Here is a 19,813-nt window from a genome sequence, read left to right on the forward strand (position 1 = left end):
AGCTCAATGCGCTCGACGAAACACCCGCCTCGGAGGCCATTCAGTTTTTATTGGCCCATTCTAAAATTGACCCATTCTAAAAAGTACCTATTAAACAAGAAGAAAGAAGAGCAGTAATTTTACAAGACTAAAGATGAAATATTAAGAGCGTAAGTCATAATATTAAGAGAAAAAAACAGCTTAAAGTAGAAATATTATAGGAAAAAAGGTCATAATATGAGAAAAAAGTTGAAATTTTTAACAAATTGGGTCGGTAAAAAGTTATAATAATGTTATGATAATACAGTCAACATATTATGAGAATAAAATCATAATATCAACTCATTCAGTGGCCATTGTAAACGCTTTTGACTGATCTTTCAAGGCACACAGAATATTGGGTTCTATGGCTATACAAACGTGGAACCTACCAAAAGAAAGAATAGACTCTTGTCTTTCATCAGAAAAAAAAGCTTTTTTCTACCTTTTTCCGTTCTTTAGCGATCAGCAGTCGAGCAGAAAATATCAATTCCCAGCTATAAAAGGGAGAAAACTAGCGCTTTGTGTAAAGATACGTTTCAAGCATAACTTTCACTTTCACACAAAGTGTTTTACATCAAAATAACAATTTATTTATAAGTATAACACCGTGAACTATTTACAATGTTCACATTTGGAACTAAACTATGTGTGCGCATTAAAATGACCCTGCAGTGCGTAACCTTCTGGACGCTACACTCCTCCGCGCTCTCTCACTTCCTCCTTCCTGCCATGTGTGATTAATCCATTCACATGATCCCTGCCGAGCTCTTTTCAAATGCACTTCTGCCGCCTTGTGGCCGTTTTTATGGCTTAAAACTGCTCTGAAGTGAAATGCATTAGTGGAGAGTTGCGTCATCACCTCTTTTTGCCTCTCGCACAAAAAAATTTAAAAGACGTGTAAATACGTTGTTGTAAAAAAGCGTAAAAATAAGTCTGGTATTGAATTAAGAGAAAAAAAAGTTGAAATATTATAAGGAAGGAAAAGGTGCAATTTTTGGAAAATTGGGTTGGAAAAAAGTTAGAAAATTACGATAGTCAAAAAATTATGAGAATAAAGTCTTTAAATTAAAAGAAAAAAATTGCATCAATTGAAAGATTCTCAGGGAAAAAAGTCCTAGTATGAGAAAAAGTCGCATATTTCTGGGAAAAAAAGGTTGGGGAAAAGTTATATTATTATTATAATAAAGTCAAAATGTTATGAGAATAAAGTTTTATTATTAAGTGGAAAAAAATAGCATCATGTTGAAACATGATGAGAAAAAGTTTCAAGAAGAATGCACAAAAATAAAGTACTAATATTTGTAAAAAGAAAAAGAAAAACAGCAAAAAAAAGTCTAACGTAAGGACACTTTTCACATCCGTACCCACCTCAGCAGCAGTCTCGGTGGTGAGGAAGAGACTGCTCGAGGACTCAACTCTGCATCGGAGAACAAAACTTAGTGCTGACCACATCTGCCAATTATTGGAAATTTGCCTTAACACTACATATTTTCAGTTTAGAGGGAAATTTTACAGACAAATTCATGGTTGTGCTATGGGCTCACCAGTCTCACCCATAGTGGCGAATCTGTACATGGAAAAGATGGAGAAACAGGCTCTCACTTCCTTCTCAGGGACAAAACCAAGGCACTGGTTTAGATACGTGGATGACACCTTTGTCATAATCAAAAAACAGGAAGTTCAGTCTTTCACAGATCATATCAATGCGGTGGACACCAATATCAAATTTACTCGCGAGGACACTAAAGAAAACCAACTAGCCTTCTTAGACTGCAAGGTAATTATAGGAAAGGACAGACAGCTACTTCCAGAGGTCTTTAGAAAGGCCACACACACTGACCAATACCTGCTTTTTGAATCAAACCATCCACTACAACATAAACTAGGGGTTATTAGGACCCTCCAACATAGAGTGGAACAAATACCAACTAGTGCTGAGGGAAGGAAAAAGGAGACACAACATGTCCAGAGAACGCTCTCAACCTGTGGGTACCCACGGTGGGCTTTTAACAAAAAAGAAGAGAGTAGGGAAAGAAACCCAAAAGCCCACAGAAGCAAAAAGGAGAGGAGTGGTAGTCCCTTATGTAGCGGGGGTCTCCGAAAAACTCCAGAGGATCTTATGGCAACACAAAATTCCTACCTATTTCAAACCAGTAAATACCCTGAGACAAAAACTAGTGCATCCTAAAGACAAGGCTCCAAACCAAAAACAGAGCAATGTGGTCTATTCCATCCACTGTAAAGATGAGGAATGCAAAGAGCACTACATTGGGGAAACTAAGCAAATGCTCCAAAAAAGGCTTTATCAACATCGCAGGGACAATTCTAGTGGTCCTCAATCAGCAGTACATCTACACCTTAAAGCAACCAATCACTCTTTTCAGGACAGCGAGGTAAAGATTTTGGCCAAAGAAAACAGATGGTTTGAAAGAGGAGTAAAGGAAGCTATTTTTGTCAAACAACAGAACCCATCATTGAATCGGAATGGTGGTTTGAGGTTTAATTTGGACCCTGTGTTCAGCAGGTTACTGACACCAAAACCCACAGCTCTTAGTCTTGCAAATGAGGTGAAGCCAGGGCCGAGCCAGAACAATAGATGCTAACGAGCCAGTATCAGTCGTTCATACCCAACTACAGGGAGCGACACTTCCCTTTTATCGGAGGTGCTAATGGCAGGAGAGGATTAGACCACAACTCCGCCCAGGCTTAGTGTAAGGAACCAATAGGAGGAGGGTGTTGGCACACCAATTCCGCCCACTCTTACTGTATTTAAGGCCTAGGCTACCAGCACTTATTAGTTCGCTGACGAAGCTCTTCAGATGAGGAGCGAAACGTCCGACACCTTCTTCACAGAAGTACAGATGACGTCTCAAGCAGCCTTTCCCTCGTAAGGACAAAAGGTTCGTACATAGTTAATAACTGAGATGCAGGGATATATTTTTTTTAATATAAAAATACATCTCTGCATGTCTACATGAGTTGGTTTAAAAAAAAAATAAGTAAAACCGGCCCCCCTCATCATTTGATTTTTCAGTATGCGGCCCTCTGTGGAAAATGTTTGAACACCGCTGCTTTAAGGTGCTCGGCTGAATCACCACCAGATTTGGTACACACCTTTAGGGGGCCAGGGAGCACGGGCGTGTGAAATTTGAGCAAGATTGTATGGAAGACATGGCCACAGTCTAGCAAAATGTCTCCACCCTTTTAAGTAAGGGTGCCGAAATGCAGTCAGTGTTATTATGTACTGTAGTTCACTGGATGCGCTGCTTCGCTGGAATGCTTTCTTTCCCACCTGCAGATTTTTCCTCCTTGTTCTCAGCCTCCTCCGCCGTCTGCAGCCAGGAAGTCCTGCAAGCTTCCAGGCCGTGTGAACTCCGGCTACAATAACTTCCCGTCTTACAGCTGCTTGTCCTTTTCCATGTCCTTATGTGGATCCCAGGCGGGAAAATGGATCCATATGTGAACATTCCAGACAAGACTGCAGGGTGGCCACCTCAGGGGAGTGGCACGCACGCCCGGCATATTTGTTTCCAAAGATGAGGGGTGGAACGGCACATATTCGGAATCTGATTTTTTAGTACGGAACATTCCGTGCGGTCTAGAGTCATATCATAAAAAGGATCTTTGACGAATGGTTGAAGATCACTTGCGTTTTTTTTAAGGTACGACTGCAAAACACATATCAAAGATTCGTTTTATGAGAAAATCATCCCCTCTTTTTGAGGCAAAAACATGAGTCAAAGATCCTTTTATATAACAAAAATCATCCCGTTTGCAGCAGGTATGGCAAGGAAACAAAATGCAAAACATAAAACTGCTTAGCAAACTGCTATGGGATCATTTTGTCATATAAAGCATCTTTGACTCGTGTTTTTTGGTAGGCTCCCAAAAATATGATGTTTTTAAGATATAAAGGATCTTTGTCCAGCATTTTTGCAGTACGTCCTTACAAATGGCGTATAATTTTATAATTATATTTATAATTTTGATGTATAAAGGATCTTTGACTCTTGTTTTTGTAGTCGCACCTTAGAAATAGGATTTTTCTCATGTAAAGCATCTGTGACCATCATTTTTGCAGCAGGCCCATAAAACCAGGAATGACTTTGTCATTTAAAGGATCTTTAAGGGTGATTTTGCCATATAAAGGATTTTTGACTCGTGTTTTTGCAGTCGGCCCTTACAAATGGGACAATTCTGTCATTTCAAAGATCTTTCGCTTGTGTTTTTGCAGTAGATCCTTAAAAACATGGGATGTTTCTGTCATATAAAGGATCTTTGCCTTTTGTTTTTACAGGGGTACCTTAAAAACCCAAGTGATGTAAGTGTAAGTGTTAAAATTGCTAGTCAAAGATCCTTTCTATCCCAGAATAATCCCCCATTTTGATGGTGGGTCCTGCTGCAGAAACATTAGGGTTTTTAACAGCAGTTTTGGAGTAGGTCTTAAAACAGGGAATGATGTTGTCATGTAAAGGATCTTTGACCAGCATTTTTAAGATCACATGGATTTTAAGGTACCCCTGCAAAAATTCCTTCTATGGCAAAATATTTTTTAAGGGCCTAGTGCAAAAGTACCAGTCAAAGATCCTTTATATGACAACAATAATCCTGTTTTAAGGGCCTACTACAAAAACACTAGTCAAAGATCCTTTGAATGCCAAAATCATTCCTGTAAAAGTCATGCCTGTGAGCAGTTAGCATATTTTTATGTTTAATTTTAAAACACAAAAGCTAAGCAGTCTTGCATTTTGTTCCCTTACCGTAGCCAGAATGAAGCGAACAAAGCGAGGTAGGTACTGTAGCGTGATTATGGCGTACTGTCACACGTTAGCCAGGATATTTAAACATCATCGCAATGCAGAGTTTGGCCTTCACCGTGCTTTCATCCGCCGACGTTGCTCTTATCTCTGCCGTTCTCCTTGGCGGCGACGTTCACGCTCCGTGTTCACACTCTTTATCTTCTTCCTGGCGGCTTTCTACCGCCTCCCTCTGCTTCCTCATCCAGGATGGAAGGCTCCTCCTTTGCCCTCTGTCTTCTTCCTTACGCTGGACTGCTTAGTTAGCTCCAATGGCGCCATACATCTTATACTATATGCATGTAAACACACAAGATGAGCATGAAACCTCCTCTTTTTTTCCTGCCTTGCTTCTCAGGCGCTGGGATGAGAAGTTTCTGGAGCTCATCCCACATATTGCTCACTCAGCTCCATCAAGGCGTTCAAATCAAACACACCTGCTCTGGTTCCATGCTTCGATGCTGGATGGATGAGTCAGTGTCAGTAAATCATCAACATGTGACTGTGCTGCCAGTGTTTCCCCACAGGACCGCAGTCTATTTGTGGCGGTCTATTTGCATAATTGGCCATGAACGCATCATTTATGGACACAAAAGACAAGAAAAGTAAAACAAGAAATAGAAATGAACTTTCTTCGGTTCGCCTGCCACAAGTACATTTGAATAGCCACTAATAAATGAATGTACGGGAAACACTGGGTTCCGCTTGCCCGCCACAAATAAATTAATGTATGGGAAACACCGGGTTTGGTTGGCCCACCACAAATACACTTGGACTGCCACAAGTAAATGATTGTACAGGAAACACTTGTTTTTTTGCAAATAAATTTGGACCGCCACTAGTAAATGAATGCATGGAAAACACTGGTTACTGTTCGCCCGCCACAAATAAATTAATGTATGGGAAACACTGGGTTCCATTTACCCGCCACAAATAAATTTGGACCTCCACAAATAAATGAATGCATGGGAAACACTGGGTTAAGTTTGCCCGCCACAAATACACTGGGACCGCTATAAATAAATTAGTGTATGGGAAACACTGCGTATGGGTTCTCCTGCCACAAATAAATTTGGACCGCCACAAATAAATGCATGGGAAATTCTGTGTTCGGTTTGCCTGCCACAAATAAATTTGCACCGCCATTAATAAATGAATGTATGAAAAAAACTGGGTTCCGTTCACCCGCCACAAATAAATTTGGACCTCCACAAATTAATGAATACATGTGACGCACTGTTTGGTTTGCCCGCCACATTTAAATTTGGTTCTCCGCAAATTAATGAATGTAGGGGAAACACTGGGTTCCATTCACCCGCCACAAATAAATCTGGAACTCCAAATGCTTGGGAAACACTGGCTTTTGTTTGTCTGCCACAAATAAATGAATAAATGTGAAACACTAGGTTGAGTTTGCCCGCCACAGATACACTGGGATCGCCAGAAATAAATTAGTGTATGGGAATCACTGCGTATGGGTTCTCCCGCCACAAATACATGAATACATGGGAACACTAGCTTTGGTTTGCCTGCCACAAATGGTTAATAGTCTTTCACTTGTATAGCACTTTTCCACCTCCAAGGCACTCAAAGCTCTTTGACACTGTTAGCACATCTACCCACTGGTGACGCAGCATCAGGAGCACCTGGGGGTTCAGTATCTTGCCCAAGGACACCTCGACACGATCACGGGAGGACAGAGGATCAAACCTGCAACCCTCAGGTTGGGAGACGACCACTCCACCACCTGAGCCATGCCGCCCCCAATTAAATTTGGACCGACACTAATAAATGAATATACGGAAAACACTGGATTCTGTTCACCCGCCACAAATAAATTTGGACCTCCGCAAATAAATGACAGCATGGGAGAAACATTGGGGTTTGTTTGCCCGCCACAAATAAATGTAGACCGCCACAGATACATTTGATTGCCGCAAATATGGGGAACGCTGGCCTTGGTTTACTTGAGTGCAACGCAACACAGAGCATCGTTTAAATGACAGAAAAAAGCAGGCAAAAATGATAAATATGGTGCTGCCCTCCTGACTGTGCTCATTAAAAGCACATCTAAGGATATTTTGGTGAAAAATATGACGGCAAAAATAGCAGAATAAATAAAAATAATTTGTATTTAACTTGTCCTGCAATAGGTCCTTGTACTAGCCGCAGCCAATCCAGCCAGCGTCACATGACATGTATGCTGACGTGTGATCAGTAGAAGACCGCAGCAATCAGCCACAAAGCGCCGGGGCGCCAGACGCTATCGGAAAGCTGTCGGCGTGAGCGTAATGGAAATAAATCTCCTGCTCCGAGAAGATAGAGGGGAGCGTCTTCCCTTTCTCTTGTCACTCTTCACGCCTCCCACTATAGCTTGAAATGCACATTCCACTGTCATGACGTTATGATTCAGGTAGTGGAATGATCCTCCTGAGCAGATGGACCCGTCCAGCTGCCATGACAATACAGATGTTCTCATTTCCAGTCCAATCCACGCTTGTTTGATGCAAAGGTTACCCTCAGGAGGTGGGTCCTGTGGTCGAACCAATCAGAGGACAACTTCCTCTTTTCTCTCCATGCTTTGGATCTAAAACTGGGCCGTCTTAACGCGGATCAGGAAGTTGTTTACATTCTTTTTCTCGGGTTAATCTGCACTTTTACGTAAACCAAACGAGGGCTGCCAAACCTTTTTCCTTTTTGATTCGTCATTGTGTTTATTTTGCATAGCAGGAACACTTTTACTTCCGTGTGCCTGCAGGTTTTTTTTTTTTTTAAAGAACTGCAGCATTACTCCCACCCTATTGCTTTTCCCCATTGGAATATCTCCAGAAATAAACATTCCATTTCCCACATGATACGGGCCTGTGGCGCACATGACAATAATGCACAGTCATTATTTGCTCTACATACAGCGCATCCATTATCTTTGTTTTTTTTAAACGTGCCGCTAATCGTAATTGTTTGCCACGCGTCCTGCACACCAGCATCCGTGATGGATGAGGCTCGCGTTCGCTTCATTACGCCGTTTCTCACGGGTCGGGACACAGTCGTATGACGGCGTTGCATACGCACAGCGGGAGTTATTAAAGCTATCATAGCTGGCAGGTGCGCTCCATAAAGGCTGATGAATGTGGAACCGAGCGTGTGATGATTGTGCACTCGGACAATCGTCGCTGTGGAGGCCCTGGAAGCTTCCACTCTGAAGAGAAGAGGTGGAAAATGTCTCGAGGCCTCATCGTAATGTAATGGCATGGTCGTGTAGCCATCTATAAAAGCAACAAAAGTAAAATATCAAATGAAAACGCAGAAAATGAAAGGAGAAGATGATAATTGTACAAATTGATGCGAACGAGTGCTGCAGAGGAGAGTCTTTGTGGAAAGTTCTTAACTTTAATCCAAAATGACGGAACGACAAACTTATCCCCCCACGTAGCACACACATTAGCATGCCTGGAATCATCGCATATTTGAAGTAACTTCTGTCATCATTTGGGTTAAATTTGGCTTGATTGTCTCCACATTACGCTCAGTGGCCTGGGAAGAAAGTGAGAAAGCTCGTGAACGCACTTAGTCCCTTCAAGTATGCACAGGACAACTTTGACCTTGAGGTGACGTCTGGGTGAAATAAATTGTTTTTTATTCAATAAAAAGAAAGCACCTTATTTCCAAAATGCATACACATTTCCAGTACCAGTCAAAAGTTTGGAGACACTGTGTCATTCATTCAGATGGGAAAGTGTCTCCAAACTTTTGACTGGCAGTGGCCATTTCATTATACGTAATTATTCACAGGCATAATGATAGAAATGAAAGAAACGGTGTGTCTTTATTGATTTTTCCATTGCACCAGAAGGTAGCCACACCCACGGACCAGCACCGGGCTTTGGCCCTTTGGTTGGGGAACCCTGGTGGAGGGTACATTTTGCCACAACTTTAGATGCACCCACACTGTCTCATAACACCCAATACAGTACTAGCTTGTTTCCACTGTCACATATTGTACCTTTAATGGAAACATAATGGACCATTATCTGCGCCGTTTTATTGCTATCTCCTTTGACAATACAGTAATCTGTCTTTTATTGCAGTTAATCAGTTCCCGACTGTGATTTCAGCAAAGTAGAATTCTTTATTAATAAATTGAATATTTCTGTAGATATAGCATAGAATAGCTAGTTATGACCTTTTAAACATCGTTTTTAACATTAGAGCCGTCTAAACATGAAATAACACCCCATAGTCACTTTTACACTCCTATCACACAATACAGTAGATGTAATAAAACAAAATAAGACATAGAAAACCTGTTTTTGACCTCCTAAAAAGGCTTTTTAACATTATTAGAGTCCTCTAGACATGAAATAACACCCCTATAGTCACCTTTACACTCGTATTACACAAGATAGTAGACATAATAAGAGAAAATAAGACATACAAGACATAGAAAACCTGTTGTTGACCTTTTTAAATACAGGTTTTAACATTATTAGAGCCCTAGACATGAAATAACACCCCTATAGTCACCTTTACACCCCTATTGAACAATATAGTAGCCATAATAAGCGAAAATAAGACATCACATGTGTTAGCATTGGGACATTTCCTTATTTTTTTACTTCCTGTTCTGGACAGTACTTCCTGTGGTGGCTCTTGTCTCATCAATGTAACATTACTGACACCTAGTGACCAATGTAGAATACTGCATATTAGCACATCTTTGAATGCCTTATATTTGTATTCTAGTTCACTTAGACATTTTATGCTTGGAAATGCTTAATTTAGGCAGAAAGGTATGTCAAATGTGCTTAAATGTGCACTTTTGTGAGTGTTAGTAGGCCGTATTCAACCACGAAACAGCACAATATTTTTGAAAAACTATGGCATAGTGAAGCCGCAAAATTTGAAGCGCAAGGTGGCGAGGGGTTACTGTAATTCGTAAGTTGTAATTACCCAAGGTGGCCACTAGGTAGCGCTCCGCTTGAACCCACTGGAAAGTTGAATGCGAATGGCGTCATTCATTCATATGGGCGTCACATCACTGCTAATAATCCACTCTTTAAAGCACATATTTTAGCTTCAATCCTCTCGGGGTTGGAGGTGGTGTGTGTTTGTGTGTGTGTGTGTGTGTGTGTGGGGGGGCACCAGCAATGTTGGCGCTCTGAGCTCAGTTTTAAATATCACATCTTGCTCTGTGGATCAATTAGGAATCAGCCCGCTAATCCATACTAAGCCAGACATTGTTTCTGCGCCTTGTTTCACACATTCAACTTGAATTTGAAACCTTTCTTCCCTTTTATCTAAATCCTTTGACCTCCATTTGCCCTCCTGTCTCTTTCTTTCTCGCGCTCTCTCGCCACCTCTTCCCTTGCCTTCTGTGATAGAACCACGAGCGGGAGACGGCGCTTCATTGCGCGGCCCAGTACGGCCACTCGGATGTGGTGTCGGTGTTGCTGCAGGAGCTGACGGACCCCACCATGAGGAACAGCCGGCAGGAGACTCCGCTAGACCTGGCGGCGCTGTACGGACGCCTGCAGGTAGAAGACCCCATTTGATGGCTGGATTTATTCTCAGGAATGTGATGATTTGTATGAGTAGTACGGATTATTGCGTAGTATTTAACAGAGCATCTACTCGTTTTAAAATGTTGATGTAAGTGTAGTTTGTGCACACCTGGAGGTAAGAAGGACTGAAGCAAATTAGGATTTGACCAACTGTACCTGTTGATTTGTCCTAATCCAATATGATGACATTACTACAACCACATCACCACTATCAGTAGAACCAGAGTATAGAGTGGAGGGAGCCTACTGTAGCCCAGCAAGGTGCACTGTAATCGGGCACATGCTCCGAGCAGCCGGTGTGCCGCTACGGCGGTCAGGAGAACCGGAGTACAGAGCGGGAGGAGCCACCTGGCGTGGCCCAGCATGGTGCACTGTATTCGGGCACGCACTTCATGAGCAGCCGGTGTGACGCCACGGAGGTCTCCCGCAAACCTTTTGCACTTTTCAAGCGCCACAGTGTTGGTGTTTCAGGTGGCTGATAAGCTTTTTTGTGTGCTCTGTTTTAGTTTTTTTTTCTTCCCTCGTCGCAGATCATTAGGTACAACGTTCTTCCTCCTACAGTGAACGTTTGTTTACAAGTGAGCTCAGGGGAACTTACGATAGGCCGTTAACGTCACAGGCAGGAGAAAAAAGGAGCGCTTGATTTGCTCACCCGCACAGTACAGGTATTCTCACCTCATTGAAATGATCGTTTATTGTAGCTATTTTTGATGCTGTCGAATTTAACGGTATGACGTCATAATTCCCTCATATCGGCCTGACAATTATCGTGCAGATAATTTCAAAATGCAAGGTTTTTCTACAAGGTTCCCCTCCCATCCTCATGCAAATTTGGCACAAATACTACTACAAAAAAAGCAAATGCCTCTCATCTGTTGTCAAAAAAGTCACAAAAAGAGTGTCCAAATGTGCGCAGATGCTGGAATGCTTGCAGACCTCCTACTCCTCGGAGGTACAGTAGTTGCAGTGCAGCCACACGTGCTTGCAGGAGTGGGGATGAATAATTGATGACAGATCTCCCTGCAGGAGGATGAATGGGACTCCTCGTGTGTGTGTGTGTGTGTGTGTGTGTGTGTGTGTGTGTGGAGGATGGAAATGAGATGAGGGCAAAAGTTTAACACATGCATGCATAGAATTGTGTAAGAAAATGAGCACATGTGGCGCCCCCTATGGGTTGTGATGAAAATGCTTTGGAATACATGTTAGCGTACATGAAATACAGATACCCTCAAAGTTTGATCATCATGAGACATACGGTCAATGACTTCTGGACCGTTAGTCTGCATAGCAGCAGCAAAAGAAGACCAAAAAGAAGAGTACACCCCGCACTTTTCCTATTGCCTCGTGTCTCCGCGCAGGTGGTGTGCATGTTGGTGAGCGCTCACCCCAACCTCATGGGCGTGCACGGGCGGCGACACACCCCGCTGCACCTGGCCGCTCGCAACGGACACCACAGCACCGTGGTCACCCTGCTGGAGGCCGGCATGGACGTCAACTGTCTGGTAAGGGAGCCTTTACATCAACAGCAGACCACTTTTCGCGCTGTCCGCCTTAGACCTCCGCCTGCCACGCGCACATGGGCGAGTGTCTGGCATTTTGGCTACATTAGCTGCCATAACTCACCACACCCTGCCGAGTCTCCGCCCCACAAATGCCTCACCAAGCTAACGCTTTTGAAAGCGCCACCCCGGCGAGACATTTTTCGTGGCATGTGTTGCAGGGCAACGGCAGACATGCTTGTTTTGGCTTTGTGAAGGGAAAGTGGGCGGGCGACGGTCGCTGTAGGCCGGATGCTGCAATGGGGGCGGATCGACCGGAGCACCCCTAATAATGACAACATTTACATACATTTATAAAACAACAATAATAATAATATTTGAATAAATGCATTAAACAATAATAATAATATTTAAATGAATAATAATAATCATAATATGCTAGTATTTAAACAAATGTATAAAAGATAAATGATAAGAATAACATTGATAATATTTCAATAAATGCTGACTCTCTTCTTAAACTTATCAAGAAGTTCTCCGGCCTGTCTGGCGGTGATGATGTAAGCAGCCCCCGGAGGTGCACCGCGTAAATTGTCACGAGTAGGAACTACTTTACTGTGTGTGTGTGTGTGTGTGTGTGTGTGCGTGCGTGCGCGTGTGTGTGTAGGTCAGTAATTGGAGTCAAGCCATAAAGGTGTGCATGAATAATTAATGGAAGCAGCACAGTCACTTTCGTTCTCTCTCTTCTCACTCTGTGCATGTTAACGAGGGGGAAGCCCTGTTGGAGGGGTCTGACTGGGTTGGGGGATGGGAGGGGTGTACCTAGGTAGGTAGCAAGTGCACACACACACACGCTTGCTGCTAATGAACTCAGCAGTTACTGAAGCATAAAAAAAACAAAAGTTGAACAAAAGTCACTTCAATTCCTGGAAACTGTTGGAGAGAGGTCCTCGTTTCCTCTGGCTGTGCGGTCGCCATGGGAAACGGGAGAGGAAAGGGTCGAGGTTCACAGGGTAAAAAGGGGCGTGTGCCAAAAAAAAAAAAAAAGAATAGGGGTGGATCTCTTCCTTTGCTTCCCTTCCATGCTAAAATCTTTGCAGATCTTCAGAGCGCTCCACTTTGTTGTGGGATTTAAATCCGAGCGAGACCTCCTCGTCTCAAGTGAGTACCTTTGTTCTGTCTTGTTAACGTAGCCACGCTGTTCTTGTGGATGCCGCCCTTGGTGTGGATTGGATTGGTTTGAGTGGGTTTGGCCGTGAATAAACGAACAAAAGCAAACAAATTTCACATCTGCTTGGAGTTAAAATGTTCCTTTTTATGCCGCCTCCGCCGCTTTCCATGTGTTGCATCATCATGTCCACTTTCTGCTGGGAGAAGTGGGTCACTTCCAGACGCACTGCTGCTGGATGTGGAAAACGGGATACAGAAAAAGGCTGTGATCATCGCCAGGGCGTTTGTTTACCTCAACGGCAACGAAGATGGGTGTTAATTGGAAGCAGGGGAGGGGAAATGTCATTATATATAACAATCCACTGTCATTGGTTAGGGTATTTTCTGTAATACTTGGTGGTGGTAACAGTCTCTATACATGTGCTAATGTAGCCAGTAACAGCAGAAGCATATTCATCCAAATCAACAGTACAATCTTCCCTCCCTGCTGCAGTTTTAAACACATCCCAGTTTGTGCTGCTTTAAGTCCACCACCATAGTGCCCGTACCCAAGAAGAGCAACGTGACCTGCTTGAATGACTATCGCCCTATAGCACTCACTCCTATTGTTATGAAGTGCTTTGAAAGAATAGTCATGACCCACATCAAAAAGAGCATCCCGGCGGCAACCGTGGACCCTCTACAGTTTGCATATCGCAGAACCGGTCCACGGATGATGCAGTCAACACTGCCATCCACACAGCCCTTTCTCACCTACAGGGCCAGGACACATACGTCAGAATGCTATTTATAGACTATAGCTCTGCTTTTAATACAGTCTGCCCCCACAAACTCACAGATAAGCTCCTCACACTTGGCCTGTCTCCCTCCCTCTGTAACTGGGTGTTTAACTTTCTCACAGGCAGACCCCAGTCAGTCAGAGTCCAAAATAACACATCCAGCTCAAGAATTGTGAGCACTGGGACCCCACAGGGGTGTGTGCTGAGTCCACTCCTCTACACGCTCTTCACCTACGATTGCGTGGCCTCCCAGAACAACACCAGCATCATTACATTTGCAGATGACACTACAGTCATCGGACTGATCACTGGTGGTGTTGAAACATCATACAGAAGAGAGGTGGCGGACCTCATAGCTTGGTGTCATGATAACAATCTCCTTCTCAATACAGATAAGACTAAAGAGATGATCATCGACCCAAGAACAAGGGAAAAGGAGCCGCATAGACCCCTGTTTATTGATGAGACTGAGGTGGAGAGGGTGAAAACCTTCAAGTTCCTTGGCACACACATCAGCGAGGACCTCACCTGGTCTCACAACACCCAACAAATTATGAAGAAGTCCCAAAGGAGACTCTACTTCCTGAGAAGACTGAGGAAATTTGGCATGTCCACCACAATCCTGAGTTGCTTCTACAGATGCACTATGGAAAGTGTCCTTACCGCCTCCATCACTGTTTGGTACGGTAACTGTACAACACGTGATAGGAAGGCACTCCAGCGGGTGATCAAGACCTCACAGAACATTGTTGGGGCAGCCCTCCCCTCACTGCAAGACATTTATAAAACTAGAGTCCTACGAAGAACACACAACCTCATCAAGGACAGCACACATCCACAACACTCATTATTCACACTCCTACCGTCAGGCAGACGCTACAGGAGTTTGAAGTCCAGGACCACAAGGCTGGCAAACAGCTTTTACCCACAGGCCATCAGGCTCCTCAACGAAGCACTCGCACACGCCGCACGCAACACACGCACACACTCATAGCACTTTATTTATTTATTTATTTGTATTATTTACTTGTATTAATGTCTCTTCTGTTGTTGTTGCTTAATTTATTGGTATATATGTTTATGTGTTTATGTTTCTTATGTTCTTATTCTTTCATTTGTTTTCTTTCTTTTCTTGGGAGAATGAACAGAATAAGATTTTCATTGCATGGTATAACTGCTGTTTTACCATGCACATGACAATAAAACTCTCTTGAATCTTGAATCTTGAATCTTGAATCAATGGGGCTATTTGCAGCCTGCGGCTGTTTTTTACTGTTTTTTATTGGCCTGCAGCACATTCTAAAAATATTATTTGACAAGATTTTTTTTTTTTAAAGGGAAAAAATCTGCAGTAATTTTACAAAAATGAAGTCACAATATTAACAAAAAAGTTTTAATTTAACAAGAAAAAGTTAGAAAAAGGTTTTCTATGTCTTGTGTCTTATTTTTTGTGTCTTATATCTTTTCTTTTATCATGTCTACTATATTGGGGAATAGGAGTGTAAAGGTGACTATAGGGGTGTTATTTCATGTCTTGATGGCTCTAATAATGTTAAAAAGCATATGTAGAAGGTAGTAAACAGGTTTTCTATGTCTTATTTTCTCTTATTATGTCTACTATATTGGGTAATAGGAGTGTAAAGGTGACTATAGGGGTGTTATTTCATGTCTAGAGGACTCTAATAATGTTAAAAACTGTAAGTAAAAGGTGGTAAACATGTTTTCTATGTCTTATATGTCTTATTTTCTTTTATTATGTCTACTATATTGGGCAATAGGAGTGTAAAGGTGACTATAGAGGCGTTATTTCATGTCCAGAGGGCTCTAATAATGTTAAAAAGCGTATTTAGAAGGTCATAAACATGTTTTCTATGCTCTAATTGCGACGATATTCCACTTACCGATAAAAAATCCGACATAGCGGAATTTCCCGTTATCACGGTTGGGTCTGGAACCAAATAACTGCCATAAACGAGGGATGACTGAAGATTGTACAACACAGCAGCAACAGAACCAATGTTGTAATAGCGCCGGTGAGTTGAATGTCAAAGTGTTACACACATGACTTTCACGTTTTAAAAGTCACGTGGAGGTCAGTGATGCCACAAAATACCTACAGTGCATCAGGAGGTTGCCTACAGCCACGGCTGTGAACTCCAATGTATTTTGACTAACTGGAGTCCCCAGCGGTGATTTGCGGTGGAGGCGATAATTGGAACATTTTAACAGCCAAAGCGGGCTCTTCTCAACACGGGCCATGGTTATTTTTATTCTCTATTTTTTTGGGAATGATCCCAGCCTTGTGTGTGTCTTGTGTTTGTGCTATTTTGGGGGGAATGAACCTGGCACGCTTGCTGCTGCTTTCAGACGGAGAATGGCAGCGCCCTCCACGAAGCCGCCCTCTTTGGGAAAATGGATGTCGTTCGCCTTCTGCTCGACTCAGGTGGGATTATAAATACATCCACTCGCGTGCATGAGCTTGGGGGGAGGTTTGGTGGTGGTGGGGGGGATTTTTCATATGTAACCTCAGAGCCATTGCTTTGATGCCGCTTCCCAACACTTCCTGTGCCGTTCAATGGCAGGCAGCTGGCCAGTCATTGTCATCCATGAGTGGATGTTGGAATATCAAATAGGCCGGCACATCTATTGTAAAAAAACAAAACACACACATGCAGAGTCGTTATGCTTGAATACATCAAGGAGGTCAAGTCTGTTGGCCTAAGTGGTGCCGTTATATACAGTACTGTCATACAGTGTTCCCTCGTTTATCAGGGGAGATAGGTTCCCAAAGTAGCCCGCAATAACTGAAATCGGCAAAGTAGCCGACTTTATTTGTTTGCAATTGTTATATACTGCATGTTTTAAGGCTGTAAAACCCCTCACAACACACTTCATACACTTTTCTCAGACAAGCATTAACGTGTTCTATTTTAAACACTCTCAAAGTTCACATTTCGTTTGAATTTGAATGCTCAACTTACGAGATTGGACACAAGAAAGTGACTCAACGTGTCCTGGCGCCGTGAGGCTGTAGTGTTTTTGTGTCCTTGTTACAACATATTCCTCCTCCTTGTCCTCCATGAACCGAAGATTAATTTACAGTATTCCAGGCACCCTACAGCCGCGTAACTTCTGCCTTCATTCAGCATGTACGTATAATCGCTAGCGCCTAACAGGAAACAGGCAGTCCCGCACGAAGGAGACTGATTGACAATGGTCTACAGCCAATCAGAACGCAGAACACAATGGGTTGTGTTCTCTCTGAGCCAATAAGGACAGTTGTGGCTCTATATTTAACGGCTATTTTCTACTGTGGCTTCCTAATATGCTGGTACATGCACGTAAACATAAACAGACAAGTGGAGCTACACACAATGGGCGGGTTCTCCCTTAACCAATCAGGGCTGTTGTGGCTCTATAATTACTGAGGCAACTGGACACTCTTCAACTGTCACATGAGTATATAACACCCTCTACTGGTAGCAGTAGTGAATACAATAACAGACACATACAACAGAGCGCCGGTAGATCGCTCTAATACACCACAAGGACGCAGAAACAGCCAATCCGATGTAGCGAGGGAACGCTGTATACCGTATTTATGCGCGTGTGTGTTTCAGGGATTGATGCTAATCTGAGAGATAGCCAGGGGAGAACAGCCCTGGAGATCCTGAGAGAACATCCTGCTCCCAAATCCCAGCAGATCACTGCACTTATCCAAGGTATACACACACACACACACACACACACACAAAGCTGATGCTAATGCTAATGATGTAGCTTCCTAGCTCGACACCCTGCTATCATCTGCTACATAAATAGACGTCATTGTGCAGAAACTAGCATGTTTTTACAGCTGTGACTTGGTGAAAAGATCAGCTGCACGCCATTTCCTGTTCACACACACACGCTTGAGCTATGAATAGACCCTCGTTTGATTGCTAATTCAATTCCTGGACGTTTACTGCCCAGCGTGCAACTGGTGCCTCTGTGCAATTAAGCCGGCGCTCTGATAGCCCACTGTGTTTGAACGCAGCGCAGCGCTTCCTCACGTCCTGCTTTGTCTCCTCCGTCCTCGGCTCTCGCTGCAGAATATGTGACGGACGAGATGGAGAGGCGGAGCGTCACGGGCGAGCCGGTCCGCAAGTGTCCCGTCCCCGCGCCCAGAACCTCCATCTCTTCACCGTCGGCGTCCCCGTCCCTCAGACACAAGAGTGAGTCCGCACACGTTCAGCAGGCTGGACCACCTGCCAGGGGTGTCCACATTGCGGACCGGGGGCCGTTTGTTGGCCCCCTGATGTTTTATTGTTGTTTTATTTATTTATTGGCACATTCTATGAATATAATTTAACAAGAAAAAAAATGAAAGGAAAAAATAGCAGACTGAAAGACTGAAGTGAAAATATGTTTGTAATAAAGTCATAATTAGCAGAAGAAACAAAGATATATAGTTATACAGAAAGTTGAAAATGTTGGAACATTAAGAAATAAAACAGCAGAAGTGGAAAAAACAGATGTCATTTTAGGAGAAGAAACTCATAACATTATGAAAAAAATATCATTTTAGTAGCATAGAGTTAAAATATTAAAGATTTTTTTTTATTTTTTGAAGTTTTTTTATTGGCCTGCAGCACATTCTAAAAATAGAATTTAACAAGAAAACTAAAAAAAAAAACCCAGAACCCAGCAAAAATAAAAAAAAAAATTGCAGACATGTTTCAATAATATAGTAAAAATATTAAGAGAAATAAAGTTCTAATTTACAAGAAAACATTTTAATTTTAGGAGAATAATCTTGTAAGATTATGAGGAAAAGTAACATCATTTTAGTGCCATAAAGTTGAAATATTTGAAAAAATAATCTTATATTTTAAATGTTTTTTATTGGCCTATATCACATTCTAAAATATAATTTAACATACATTTACAGTAACTTTACAAGAATAAAGTCAAAATATTAAGAGAAATAAAGTTATAATTTAACAAGAAAAAAATGTCATTTTACGAGAATAACGTAATATTTTGAGAAAAAATAATGTCATTTTAGTAGCATAAAAAAATCTGCAGAAATTTTACAGAAATCATTGTAATTTTAGGACAATAATGTTGTTAAATTATGAAGAAAAATAGCGTCATTTTAGTACCATAAAGTTTAATTATTATTTTTTAAAGTTATATGTATGTGTATGTATATATGTATATATATACAAATGGAAAAAAAAAAAACAGCTGTAACTTTATGAGAATAAAGACAAAATATTATGAGAAAAAAGCTGTCCTGGAACGGGATAGAATTTAACAAGAAAACTAAAAAAAAACCAGCAAAAATTGAAAAATCAGCAGACATTTTACAAGAATAAAGTCAAAATATTAAGAGAAATAAAGTTAGAATTTAGCAAGAAAAAGTTGTCATTTTACGACAATAACGTAATATTTTGGAGAAAAAAACGTCATTTTAGTAGCATAAAGTTCTAATATTAAATAATTTTTCTTTATTTTTTAATAAAAGTGGGAAAATTATGAGAAACAAACAAAGCAACAAACAAAGTAGTCACTTTTGGAAAATTATGTTGAGGAAAAAGTTATAATGATACGAGAATGAAGCCAAAAAATGATGGGAATAAGGTCATAATTAGCACAAGAACAAAAAATATATGGTTTTACAAAAGTTGTAGAAAACTACAAAAAAAAGAAAAATCTGCAGAACTTTTACAAGAATAAAGTAACAATATTAAGAGAAATAAAGTACTAATTCAACAAGAAAAAGTTGTAATTTTACGAGAATAATGTTGTAAGATTATGAGGAAAAATAGCGTTATTTTAGTACCATAAGGTTGAAATATTTGAAAAAAAATGTTGTTTTTAAAAGGTTTTTGTTTTTATTAGCCCACGACACGTTCTAAAATATAATTTAACAAGAAAACTTTTATTTATTTTTTTTTAAGCCTCAGCAAAAGTGGAAAAATCAGCAGTAACTTTGCTTTACA

General features: G+C 41.6%; 1 protein-coding gene across 5 annotated transcripts in view; it reads left to right on the forward strand.

Annotated features, from left to right (window-relative positions):
- Positions 1 to 19,813, forward strand: part of anks1b (ankyrin repeat and sterile alpha motif domain containing 1B) — a 126,100-nt gene that overhangs the window by 29,238 nt on the left and 77,049 nt on the right. For 4 of the 5 annotated variants that reach the window (XM_054752932.1, XM_054752926.1, XM_054752927.1 and 1 more), the window contains 5 exons: positions 10,199 to 10,351; positions 11,737 to 11,880; positions 16,194 to 16,269; positions 17,447 to 17,548; positions 17,918 to 18,040. In XM_054752932.1, coding sequence (XP_054608907.1) covers positions 10,199 to 10,351; positions 11,737 to 11,880; positions 16,194 to 16,269; positions 17,447 to 17,548; positions 17,918 to 18,040 — 598 coding nt within the window. Of the gene's footprint in view, positions 1 to 10,198; positions 10,352 to 11,736; positions 11,881 to 12,134; positions 13,039 to 16,193; positions 16,270 to 17,446; positions 17,549 to 17,917; positions 18,041 to 19,813 lie in introns of those variants that run through there. The other variant, XM_054752929.1, reaches the window with a different exon arrangement.

Source organism: Dunckerocampus dactyliophorus, chromosome 15 (genome assembly GCF_027744805.1).
Source record: "Dunckerocampus dactyliophorus isolate RoL2022-P2 chromosome 15, RoL_Ddac_1.1, whole genome shotgun sequence".
NCBI lineage: Eukaryota > Metazoa > Chordata > Actinopteri > Syngnathiformes > Syngnathidae > Dunckerocampus > Dunckerocampus dactyliophorus.